The sequence below is a fragment of the Bubalus bubalis genome, chromosome 4, assembly GCF_019923935.1.
Source record: "Bubalus bubalis isolate 160015118507 breed Murrah chromosome 4, NDDB_SH_1, whole genome shotgun sequence".
Lineage (NCBI taxonomy): Eukaryota > Metazoa > Chordata > Mammalia > Artiodactyla > Bovidae > Bubalus > Bubalus bubalis.
Genome location: NC_059160.1, coordinates 99,318,683 through 99,332,229, shown reverse-complemented (window position 1 = coordinate 99,332,229; position 13,547 = coordinate 99,318,683). Strand labels below are relative to the sequence as shown.

Here is a 13,547-nt window from a genome sequence, read left to right as displayed (position 1 = left end):
ACACGTGCCTACAGTTAATGTGTCGTACACTGAACAATTTGTTGACAGTAAGTAAAAAAAATTCTATCAATAATAATGAGAATCACTACCATTGATGATGTTAACTGTGGGCCAAGCACTAAATTCATTCAGTTAATCCTTGCAACAACTCTATGGGGTAACATCTGTTACTGATTACCCCATTTTTCTCGATGAGGAAACAAAGGCAAAAAAATATTGAATGCTTTGCTCAAGACTGAATATCCGGCAAATCTGAAAGTGGGGATCTGAATGCTCTTTCCTCTCTTTTGTTCTCTCATTGTGTTATGTACTGACTTTTTCTTAAATTACCTATAACATCTACTGTCTCTAAGTTGCTTTACATGTCTGTCTCTCTGTACTAAACAGAAATATCTGTGAAAATAGTAGTCATTTAAAGCTGTTTTGTATATCCAGAACCTACAGTACAGAGACATTTGATGTAAGTAAACCTTCACAGTGAAAACTATTCATTTTTTTCTGCACCCCCTTCATCAGAGCACACACATTCTCTATGTGTGTAAAAGTATTCTAGCGTGAGGCCACTTGAATACCTCCCAAGGTTGACACTGACAAATTCTAACATGAAATATAGACAAACCATAGACTCACATTTAGCACCAGGAATTCCTTTTATCATCCAAAAGGCCCTGGTTTACATAACTTTCAGGTCCTACAAAGTGGAGTCCAATATTATGGAACCCTGTCTTTCCTTTTCCTTTCTCTGCCCCTGGGACTGAGTGGAAAGGCAGCTTGGTTTCCACTAAGAACACACTCAAGAATCAGAACAACTTTGCTTAAAACTCAATGTGTGAAACTCATGCTCAGCGATCTCTGGAGAGTTCCAACCCTTTCTAAGTTAGTTTCCTAGGTAATAATGTAAAAAAATGAATACTAATACCTTCTACAGGGAGGTTGTAGTAGTCACATGAGATAATGTGACCTGCTGAGCATTATGGCCCCCAGAAAGTGCGCTCAATCAATGGAAAACATTATTACTACCATCACTACCATCCTCACCATCATCACTTATCTCCTTGAAATGCTGGGACTTGATCTCTCAGCCATGGATTAGGATCTTGCTAATAGTGTATCCTTTAGTCTAGAAATGCATTCATTCCACCACAAAGCTTTTTGAGTAATGAGGCCAGACAAATATTTTCACCCCAGATCTTTGGTTATTTGATCATTTCCATCATGCCAAAGCTGAATTATTAAAACTGCTTTATATTTTAACGCAAAATACACGTGTATCTCCTGCTTCAAACCTAGCCTCTAGCAAAGCTCTCTCCTTGGGGCATGTGGGTCCCTGCAGAGTTGGAACTTGGCAGTTTTGAGAAAGAGACAAGTGAACGTCAGTACAATCCAGCCCTGATGGACCTGACCTTCATTGGTCTGTGGACCCAGAACCCCGGTGAATTCAGGCTCTTGTGGGGAAGAACCATCGATTAGCCTGGGGGTAGATTCCTCTTCCTCTTCCTCTTCAGCCTCCTCTGGCTGTGGGGGCGGGGTGAGGAGCTCTCTGTTTCCGGAAGGCATCACTGTTGCTATTTCAATCTAAAAAAGAAGCAGAATTTCATCAGGCAACCTTCTCAATCACCCTTTGTGGCCGTGACACAAATTAAAAAATGTATCCATCTTTGCCACAAGAGGGCGCTGGTGTCCTGAAGTTGAATACTGTGTGACGCCTGCTTGCCTGGGAAGGCACATGCGGTTCCCATTTTCTTTTTAATTAATTTTGTTTCTCAAATCTTAGTAATAGTTTCCAGTGCCTTTTTAATTATGGTCTTATTGCTCTTTAAAACACCCGCGTATGTTTATTTCATGGGTTTAAAAATAACCTTGTTTATTGTTTTCTAAATACATAGTGTTGCAAGAATGCCTTATTGTGAAAGATTCTGAGAGTAAAATCCAAAATTCCCCTTCCTCCTGCAGCCCCAATTCTACTCCCAATAAGAAACTGATGTGTATTTTCGAGTCCTTTTAATCTTTGATTTTCTAGATTAAAATATTCTGTTCCTTTACAGTGACTTACACTTCCTTTGGTTGCATTTTTAGTGAAAAGTAAATGGCAACCCACTCCAGTACTCTTGCTTGGAAAATTCTTTGGATGGAGGAGCCTGGTAGGCTATAGTCCAGGGGTCGCAAAGAGTCGGACATGACTGAACGACTTCACTTCACTTTCCTTTCCTTTATCCTTTATGCTAAACTAAAATATGTAAATATATGAAAACTACATGATTTGACCAAGGAATACCATTTCTCATATATTTTCACTATTATTTGAATAACAAATATTACCAATAATGTTGGGATATTAAAATTGACCTTCTTGAGAGCTTTGAAAATACAAGGTACTTTTAAAAAATTTGAAAACCTAGTCAAAGATGGCTTCCATTTTAGATTATTCTTGATTTTCTCCTCTTACTTGCATGTTTTATGTAGTGAGTTTTTGATTCTAAGAACACTGTTTGGCACTTAGAAGAACCCCTTACTCTCAACTTTCTTCCCTTATCTCAGTCTGTTTCTTTGTTGTTGTTCTTTAGTTGCTACATTGTGTTGGACTCTTTTGCAACCCCATGGACTGTAGCCCACCAAGCTCCTTTGTCCATTGGATTTTCCAGGCAAAAACCTGGAGTGGGTTGCCATTTCCTTCTTCAAGGGATCTTCCTGATCCAGAGATTGAACCAGGGCCTGCATTGACAGGCGAATTCTTTACCACTGAGCCACCAGGGAAGCCCCTGTTTCTTTGTATTGTAAATCCCTACCTCCCTACCCTAATTTCCTGCTGACCTTGAAACTTTGGGTGAGAAATTTGCTCAAGACAATTGGTTGTCAACATGTAGAAACTGGCTCAGAGGTAAAGAATCCACCTGCCAAGCAGGAGACACAGGAGACATGAGTTCCATCCCTGGGTGGGGAAGATCCCCTGGAGGAGGGCATGGCAACCCACTCCAGTATTCATGCCTGGAAAATCCCGTGGACAGAGGATCCTGTGGGCTACAGTCCATGGGGTTGCAAACAGTCAAATACAACTGAGTGACTACACCCGCTCACAGGCTTATGTAGGAATCATCCTTAGAGGACTTGTTTTTTCATGGCACCCTGCTACTGCTAAGTCACTTCAGTAGTGTCCGACTCTGTGCGACCCCATAGACGGCAGCCCACCAGGCTTCCCCGTCCCTGGGATTCTCCAGGCAAGAACACTGGAGTGGGTTGCCATTTTTTTCTCCAATGCATGAAAGTGAAAAGTAAAAGTGAAGTCGCTTAGTCATGTCTGACTCTAGCAACCCCATGGACTGCAGCCTACCAGGCTCCTCGTCCATGGGATTTTCTAGGCAAAAGTACTGGAGTGGGGTGCCATTGCCTTCTCCGCATGGCACCCTAGAATTTCCAAAGTCTCCCTTTATCACCTTGATTTTTTTAATCCTTCTTTATTTGTTTTCATTAAACACACACACACAAATTACTTTCTAACTTACTTAATGTCAACATGATATGCAAGCTATTACTTTCATGTTTGAAATATGAAATATGTAAAATAAATAATTACACTAGATACTTTCTGAGTATTTTAGATAGATGTTTCAGATTATTTTAAAATTTTATGATAGACTTATGATTTAATGTCACTTTTATACACTTGAATACATTGCTTCACAAATTAAAATTATCCCTTTAAAGGAAACTAAACTATTTTTTGGTCAATTTATTTTTCTGGATTGTGTCTCCTTCTGTGCATCTATAGTTTCTCCATTTCAGCCCTTCCTGCATTGTATGGTATTGATTCCATCGGGTTTCTGCCAACACAAGGCTACTTTACAGTACACTTTGTGTTAGGTCTTCTATCTTTGCACCTCAAGGCTGTAGCATAAGGGGGTGATCAACAAGTGCTAATTGATTATAATAAAAAATTTTGCTTGTCCAAAACATATCTAATTCACAGCTCCATGCTTAGTTTTAGACATTTTGCTAAGAAAAATCAACGAAGGTATTAAAGCTTATTTTACTGCATTTAAAGCATGAAGGCAAACCTGAAGCAAATTACAGTATCTTGGGTGCATTAGGAAGCCATACATGAAAATATTATAAAACGTGTCCAGAAATCTCTGCTTGAGAAGCACACTTCCTTAAACAGAGAAACATACGGTTTCCATCTGCAGGGTCAGAAGGAGGCAGTTTCAGAAGGAATGGATTTGCAGAGAGACTAAAAGGAGGTTCTGGGAAGAACGGAAATTGAGACAGATGTGTCATGGACTGGAGGCAGCCTAAAGGGAGAAACACATTCCAGACACGTTGCCTTGAATCTTTAGCTTTGTAGAAAAATGTTTGTGCACACTTTTTTTTTTACAGATTATTGTTTTTCCACTGATTTGACGTGAAGCTGTAACAGATCTCAGTTGTCATTCAATATAATGAGGCAAAACAGCTTTTATGTTTATCAAAAACTGTTTTGTTCATGCTTCCTTGCTAATAAAACGTGAATGTTGAGCAGCTTTTAAGAGCGAGGAAAAGGAATGCATTTTCAGTTCAGCAAAGTTACAGAACTATAATCTCAAAGTATTGTGCCCGGAGAGACTTTTGCACTTCAGACGTATTTATTCTCACCATTGGATAGAAGTAATTTAGGGTTCTGTCTTCTTTTCCTCTTTAACAATTTTCATACCGTGATATGAAGCGGTGAGGCAATGCATGCAGGGAAATGAGGCCAGGGAAACGTAACCACCTGGCTGTCCGAGTAACAGACTTTTATGCTTAATGCTGCAGAAACCTAAATTTGGGAAGAAACATAAATGGCCAGAAAATACCCCTGCCCCCTTTCTCAAATGCACACATAACTGAGCCTCTGATATAAATATTTATTCTTTTGGAGTTTTTCTCCCCTCTTTTTCATTTCGCCTCCTTATTTTATTCAAACTTGCTCCCTACTGAGTTGACTTTTGATCTGATCATTATATTTCCCTAAATTTAAAGACACAATACAAGGTCATTCCCACGTGTCATTACTTCTTGTGCTTATCTTCTTGACCAGTAGGGTATATCTTTGAGTTAATCAGTTGTCTCGTTCTATTTTCTTGTTTACTGGCCTTGGAACTTTAGATAGTTGATGCCACGGCAGACAGTGTTTAGAAGTACCTTCCATATCCATGAAAGGTATATTTCTATCAGAGATTACAGGTGCATAGCCCACAGGCTGGGTAGAGTGCTGAACTTAGTTGCTCAGTCATGTCTGACTCTTTGAGACCCAATGAGCTGTTGCCTGCCAGGCTCCTCTGTCCATGAACTTTTCCAGGCAAGAATACTGGAGTGGGTTGCCATTTCCTTCTCCAGGGGATCTTCCTGACCCAGGGCTCAAACCCATGTCTCTTGCATCTTCGGCATTGTCAGGCAGATTCTTTACCACTGAGCCACTTGGGAAGTCACAGTGAGGTCTCCGCAAATGTCACACTGAAGGGATAATAGTACCAGCAAGTGTCCTCCACCATCACTTGGCCTCCACACGCAGCACAGCCCTGATTCCATGGAGATAACCCCGCACCTCAATGCAATCTCTGAGAAAACAGGGCTGAAATGACCCTGAGGTGGCTTAGATGAAGTTTCTGCTCCTGGAGAAATAAGGACTCTTAAGTGGAAAGAAAGTCAGTTACATTTTTTTTTTTTTTACTAGATTATGTGTACTCAGACTTTTACTGGCTGTGTTTATATTGTTATTAATAACACTGAAAGATTTGAGACCTTCATTCTCAAATAGTCAGCAGGCAGGGAGCTTAGCTCAGTGTTCTGTGATGACCTAGATGGGTGGAATGAGGGTGGGTAGCAGGGAGGTTCAAGAAGAAAGGGATATGTATTTACATATAGCTGATTTATTTAGTTGGATAGCAGAGACTAAGAGTATTGTACAGAAATTATACTCCAATAAAATTTATTTTTAAAAAATAGTCTGCAGAGCTGCTCACAAAAGAAACTTTCTCTGAAAGCACCCAGCACCATTTTAAGTGACAGTAACAAAAAGAAGGGGGATAAATTGGGAGATTGGGATTGACATATATACACTACTATATATAAAAATATATAACTAATAAGGATCTATTGTATAGCACAGGGAACTCTACTCAATACTCTGTAATGCGCTATATGGGGAAATAATCTAATAAAGAGTAGATATAATATAACTGACTCACTCTGCTATACTCCTGAAACTAAGACAACTCTGTCATCAACTGTACTCCAATAATAAGAAACGTAATATTAAACAAACAAAAAAATCCTTTTAATCAAATCAATTTGCCCTCTAGCAAAAAGTATATCTAAACAATCTATGCAACTGAATTACCACCATTGAGCCTAAATTTATTTGTCTTAATTTCAGAGTAAAAATATGAATAATTAGTATGTTCAGAAACAGCCACACCTCTTCTGATTGTCTTATTTTCCACTGATTCTTTCAGTAGAGACCTGTTGTTGAGCATGCTACTCACACCTGTTCAGGGTAGTCACAAACCATTTTGCTGCTCTTAAGCATTGTTTGAATTAATTAAAACTAGTATATTTTGGGTTTTGATATTTTAATATTTTTCATCTCTGTGCTTAGGAGAAGGCAATGGCAACCCACTCCAGTACTCATGCCTGGAAAATCCCAGGGACGGAGGAACCTGGTAGGCTGCAGTCCATGGGATCGCACAGAGTTGGACACGACTGAAGCAACTTAGCAGCAGCAGTAGCAGCAGTAGCAGTGCTTAATCTGCACTAAATTTCCAGTGAAAAACTCAATGAAAATGTTATACCTGTGAGATGGAAAGAATGAAAAGAAAATATAATACATGTGAGATGGAAATCATTACTTGGGTTCGATTCCTATCTTTATGAATGAATGAAAGGATCAGTAAATGAATGAATGAATTTATAAATGATAGAAAGTTTGGCAGTGTTTATCATTATCTAATCAACCAGACTGAATGCCTGTGCCAAGCATTACAGTTAAGCTATGGTCAACTCTCCATTTTCCCTGTCATTAAAATTTTCTAAACATTGATCCAAGAATGAAAATATAATCAACCCTATTGGAAAAAAAAAATGCAGATTTTAGTAGATAAAATAGAGTCCAGGAAAGAGTCACAATGAGATTCCCAGCCCAAGAAACTGAAGTTACTTTAGATTGTTCTTATGATGTAGATCTGATCAGTGAGAAGAGACTGTTTCAAACCCTTGGGAGCGGTTTCTTGACTCATGACTCTTGACTCATTTGTGATGATGATATAGTCGAAGAAAGGAAAGTGAAGTCGCTCAGTCATGTCTGACTCTTTAAGACCCCATGGACTGTAGCCTGCCAAGCTCCTCCATCCATGGGATTTTCCAGGCAAGAAAACTGGAATGGGTTGCCATTTCCTTCTCCAGGGGATCTTCCTGACCCAGGGATAGAATTCGGGTATCCCACAAGTAAACTGAAGAAGAGGGTAGTCTAGAAAAATTGAGCCCGGGGAAATATATGATAGTTTGTTATTGTGGCCATCATTGTTTGGAAGAGAGAAACACTAAATTCATTGACCCTAAAGATATCATCTCTAAAATGGAGAAGAGTGGATTCACTGGATCTCACTATGGGCTAGATGAAAATATTGGGCATGGATTGAATACTCATTGTATATGAACAACTGTTATACTCTTTCCATTGATTTGCGTGTAATTCTCAAAATAGACCTCTGTGGAAGGTGCAATGACTGTGCACATTTAATAGATTTATAAACTGAGAATGGAAGGAGGCAGGGCTGAGCAAGCTGTCTGAGGTCGCACAGCTCCTAGGTAGTCAGCCCAGGTTTTAAATCTGATTATGATTGTCATAAAACTACACAACTTCCTTAATACTTACTGATTCCGTACTCAGCCAAAAAAATTTATGCTGAATAATCTAACTTCTTACATATCTTCATTCTGAGAAAGAGGAGCTCTGGATAGGAGAAGTGAGCATTCTCATCAGTGGGAATGACCTCACATTATAAATTCATAAATGGACTTTCTTGTACATATTTTAAGCCTCATGTGATTTTTTTTTCTTAGTGTCATTTATCAGCCTACCATCATACCTGACCATGACTGATGACGTTAGTCTGTTGCTACACATGAAGGCTGAACACCCTACCAAGGCCATGCTCCCCTATGAGAGCACTTGGCAGCCAATCAGGCTTTCTCCTGAAATTGACAAGTATAAAATATATCACATAACACTGATGTAGGTAGAATGTAAAATTCAAGCAGCATTGATTGTAATTTTCTCAATTTTGTAAGAAATAAGCTTTTAGGTAGAATGAAGCTCTAGTCCGCTTAAGCTATGATAGTTTCATATATTCATTTTCCTCTTGGGCATTCAGCTGAAATCAGTTTTCCACTTTCTTAGACTCTAGATTGGGTCATGTGGCTAGTTCTGGCCAACTGATAGGGAGAGAGAAGGCCATGTGCAATGTCTGGTTCAAATCAGAAGAGCAAGCATTCTTTCTTCAGATTTTCTCTCTTCCCTTGATCTGTCAACAGAAGATCCACTGTGACTTTGAAGTCCAAAGGTGAAGATGGTGACATTCTAACATGAAAGATGTTTGAATACCTGAATAACTACTTGGAAGGCAGTAAACCCCTTGACCTGCATTAGGTAGCCATGTCAGCAAGATATAAATTTCTTATTGCATTAAGCCATTGGGATTTTGAATTATTTGTTAATGCTGCTGATGTAACTTGCCCTAAAATAGACCTTTCCAATTGTTGTTTTCTTATCCATTTCCTAATTAAATTAATGAAACAATTTTTAACATTTTTGGAATTTATTTACCTAGCACATTTCATTGACATTAGAAAAATATACATATGCGCATTTTTTGTCTCTTTATCCTCTCTAATTTCTCTTTAACAGACTACTGTTCTTTGATCTAGGTCACTTATGTAGTACTTTGAAATATATCACCAAATTTTACTCAGTTCACCATTATTTCAATTTATATATTTTTAAATCTCAGTATTTTATTAACTTATTTCAAAATTAATAAATCTATATAATGAATAAATGTCTGAAAGTCTAAATCAAGACTAGTTAATGGCTTTTTTAATCAAAATAGCATACAGTCATAATATTTGATATTAACTTGCTAAGATATGTATGTATTGAAGAAAACCTGTAAATGCTTTCTTTTTTCAAATCTATCCTAATGTACAGCTATTCTTCGTAGATTTGTGTTCAGTGCCAAGTTTAAGTGAAAACTGTAACACAAAAGAAACAAAAGCTGATGATTTGAAGGTTGCATTTAATCATATCCTCTCTAACCGGTGTCTCTTCTGGGACCTCAGTGATTTTTCCTTTGTTCACATGTTTATTTTCTCATTTCCTTTTCTTGTTGTCAGAAAATGGAGATATTTCATTTTTACTTGCCAGATAGACTGTTTTTTGCTTCAGTTTTGTCCCGGTTTATTCAGGACTCTGTTCACCATCACCCCCTTAGGCTCCAGAAACTTAATAGGTTTCCAATATCTTAGTTCTCACAAAATGTATCATCTAGTTCTAATTGAATGTCTCCAAATGATATTGGTAGGAGACTTTGGCAAAGGCTGTAGAAACATTATCTAATAGCAGAGTCAGTTCATTTTCCCTTTCCCCTTACTGCCCTTGTTCCCCAAGTAAGGTTGCCAGAAGGACAATTTAGTGCAGGCTGAAATCAGTAATCTCATGAGGATGGGAGTAGGGGGAGAGAGTCAATCACAGTAATTGAAAACAAAGAAGCTGGACTGAAAACCAAGATATTTGGAACCTTTCAAACACTGGCTCTTTATTTTATGATGGAGTAATTTCGTATTTTTTTTTAAGTTTCAATCTTTCTCATCCCAACACAAAGCAAATTGTTCCTTCTAACACAGACTTTCTTGAGGCACAAAGTATAACAAACTGTGCCTTTTAATATGCAGGGCATCTCTGAATACAACTGCTGTTCATTCATGATGATGATTTATGTATTATCAGAGGTGATTATAGACATTTTAAACAGGAAAACTTGCATTTCAGAGGATGTTTCTAGGGAGAAGCAGCTAAGATTCAATTGTCTTCAAAATAGTTATTACATTATATTTTTTTCCTATTGTACAGGATTGGTGGTAAAGCCTTGCAAAATTTTGCAAGTTTATAAATCTGACTTAATCTCTCAGTGGCAGAATGACTTTAAACAAATTCAAAAGACCATTCTAACCTAGTATACTAACCTGAACCCTGTTATTGCCACCAGTATGTTCTCTGTAGTCTCTGTAGCTTCACTTGGGGGCTTAATTATAGTTAAAACTTTGTAGAAACAAAAGCAGAACAGAGGACCCTGTGTATGCTGCTGCTGCTGCTAAGTCGCTTCAGTCGTGTCCGACTCTTAGCGACCCCATGGACTGCAGCCTACCAGGCTCCTCCGTCCATGGGATTTTCCAGGCAAAAGTACTGGAGTGGGGTGCCATTGCCTTCTCTGGACCCTGTGTATATCAGCTCTATAATAACGTAAAGTAACAGAAGGCTGTTTTTCAAGGGTTTGAAATCCTTGAATTTGTTGACTATCATACGTTTTTGCAGTCATTAGCCTGATAGAAGTCATCCGGTCAACAGAAGCCTGCTGAGTAGTAGTTAATTGACTCTGGTAATATTTGGCTCTATGATCTTCCTTATTAATCTCAGTATCAAAATGTATGGATCTGCTTTAATCTCCATTCTCTATATGTGTTATAGATTCAATATAGTTATGGTGAAGGACTTTTAAACGTTCTGAATTTGATTTCATATTTATGTCTTTGATCAGAGTTTCAATATCATAACTCCAAAGAGAACACATTGAAAAAAATATTTGATCCATCCTCAATACCTTCTAGATACATTTCATTTGTTCTTCTCCTTATATGCTTTAAGAAATGGAGTGTTTTATATATTTACATATATACTTTTCCTCTTTAAAGCCCACATTGAAGGTTAGCAAAGATATTGACATGATGTCACTGTGATTATCCTTTGACGCCCACCTATCTGCATCTTGTATGGAGTACATTGACATCATAAGCCAATAATTGTACAGCCTAATGGATGACAACATTGCTTGACCTCTTATTGGCCTGCCTAGCCTTTTTTTTTTAAATGCCCTATTTTCATTGGATCTTCCCTAATTCCACAAATTTCTCATTCTAACACTCCTAGGGAAAGTTATGGTAAACTTTGTCTTGAGTTTGCTAGGAACAGAGAGGCTTACATTGCATTTTTTAAAAAGGCTATGCAGGACAATAAGAGGTCAGGTCCAATCCTGGGTTAGAAATTAGTGTAATGGAAGAACATGTCTAGTATAGGATTATCCAACTCAGAAATGTGAAGATGTCCAAAATTTCTTTTGAACAATGTTACTTTTGGGAGATTTATCATTTACTGATTTTTTAATGTCTCTGTAGAAGATGCCACAAAACAATATCTGGAGAACTTTGTCAGAAAATAGTGGCTCAGATGGTAAATAATTCACCTACAATGCAGGAGACCTGGGTTCAAACACTGGGTCAGGAAGATCCCCTGGAGAAGGGAATGGCAACCCACTCCAGTATTCTTGCTTGAAAAATTCCACAGACAGAGGAACCTGGCGGGTTACAGTCCATAAGGTTGCAAAGAATCAGATATGACTGAGAAACTAACGCTTTCACTTTTGTCAGAAAAACAAGTCTGGACCGGAAAGAAGAGAGAAGGCTCTCATTACTAGAAGGCACACGGTACTAAAGAAGTAAAGGGACCCAACTAAAAAGCATAGTAAACTGGTTAAACACGGTAGTAACAGACGAACACTAAAAGAATAGCTGAGGGCCGTCAAATACCCAGTCTGAGTCCTACCCCTAGATATTCTGATTTTAATAATCTAGAGTGTGGTCCAGGCATTAAAATGTTCTTTCTTGGCTCAGACGGTAAAGAATCTGCCTCCCTAGGTTGGGAAGATCCCATGGAGAAGGGAATGGCAACCCACTTCAGTATTCTTGCCTGGAGAATTCCATGAACAGAGCAGCCTGGTGGGCTGTAATACAGTCCATAGGGTCGCAAAGAGCCGGACACGACTGAACGGCTTTCACTTTGAAACTCTAGAGGTGATTCAAATATATGGCCAAGGTCAATGTTAATTCCACAGACTAGAACGTAGGAGACACAAGTGCCAATTAAGTCCTGAACTCTGAAATGTTGAGTATAGCCTTAGAACACACAGTAGAGGGATTGATTTTTACTGGCCTCCCAAGGGCCACAGTCATGAGAGATATCAGCTGGCAGTTTCAGTTCAGGAATCTTCAGAGGTTCATTCTCCAGCTTGAAACAAAACTAACAAACAAACAAACAAAAAAACCATGGGGAAGCAGTGGAAACTCTCTGGGAGGTAGATTTCTTGAATTTCACAACCTGAAGCAAGGCTAAAAGCCCCTGGGACACAGAGCTTCCAGACTGGAGAAACCCCTGGCTGAAAACCCTTGCATACAACCATCTGTCACTTGAAAGAATACATACTCAATGCAACACCAGGAGCCAGAAAGCCAGGACTTGGCAGGAAAATGGAATTCAAAAGCTTTGAATGTGCAGAAAGATAAGCTTCAGATGGATCTGATGATTGGTGGGGTGGTGGTTTAGTTGCTCAGTCATGTCCAACTCTTTGCAATGCTAAGGACTATAACCTACCAGACTCCTGTGTCTGTGGGATTTTCCAGGCAAGAATACTAGAGTGGATTGCCATTTCCTTCCCCAGGGGGAACTTCCTGGCTCAGGGATCGAACCCAGGTCTCCTATATTGCAGGCAGTCTCCTGCAATGCAGGCAGATTCTTTAACAACTGAGCCACCAGCGAAGCCATCAGTCACCTCTGCTAAAAAACCGGATGTTTAAAACTGGGCCAAGAAACAGTAATATCTCCAATGATACTGTGAGAGAAGAGACATGATGTTTGGGGATGTTTTCTAGTTCAGTGCAGCTCATAGGTACATCAGAATGACCTGGAGGGTAGGTTTCTGATTTGTTAGATCTGGAGTGGAACCTGAAAGTTTGCCTACCTGACCAGTTTTCAGGTAATGCTGATGCTGCCAGCTCAAGAATTACACTTTGAGAACAGCTTCTCTCAAAGTTAAAACAGTGCCATAATTTAACTTCTAGTGGGAGATTTCTCCAAATTGTACTTAACCTCAAATTCTGTAGGCTAGGGACAATGAACATAAGCTGACCAATATCTGGATGAGGTTAAACCAAAAGTTCTTCCATCTTCTGAATTCTCAGATACCATCAACTCTCTTCTTGGTCTCTGGCAATAGTATGTACAGGCATGAGGAATACACTTTTGCCTAGAATAGCTGTTTAGGGACTCAGGATTAACATGTTTCTTAAAATTTGATGGAGGTTGGGGTCAATATTGTGATAATATAGTATGTCAATCAGTGCTTCATTCTCTTTAAATATCAGGGTCATGGGAGACTTGGTAATGAACAAACAGCAATTTATGTGCCTTTGAAGAACGACATCTGTACTTG

At 38.8% G+C, this 13,547-nt stretch overlaps 1 protein-coding gene across 1 annotated transcript in view; it reads right to left on the bottom strand.

Annotated features, from left to right (window-relative positions):
• The window catches only part of EPYC (epiphycan), a 41,262-nt gene that overhangs the window by 11,198 nt on the left and 16,517 nt on the right, over positions 1-13,547 (bottom strand). The window contains exon 2 of the mRNA XM_006062955.4: positions 1,404-1,575. Within this exon, the coding sequence (XP_006063017.2) occupies positions 1,404-1,575 (172 nt within the window). The remainder of the gene's footprint in view (positions 1-1,403; positions 1,576-13,547) is intronic.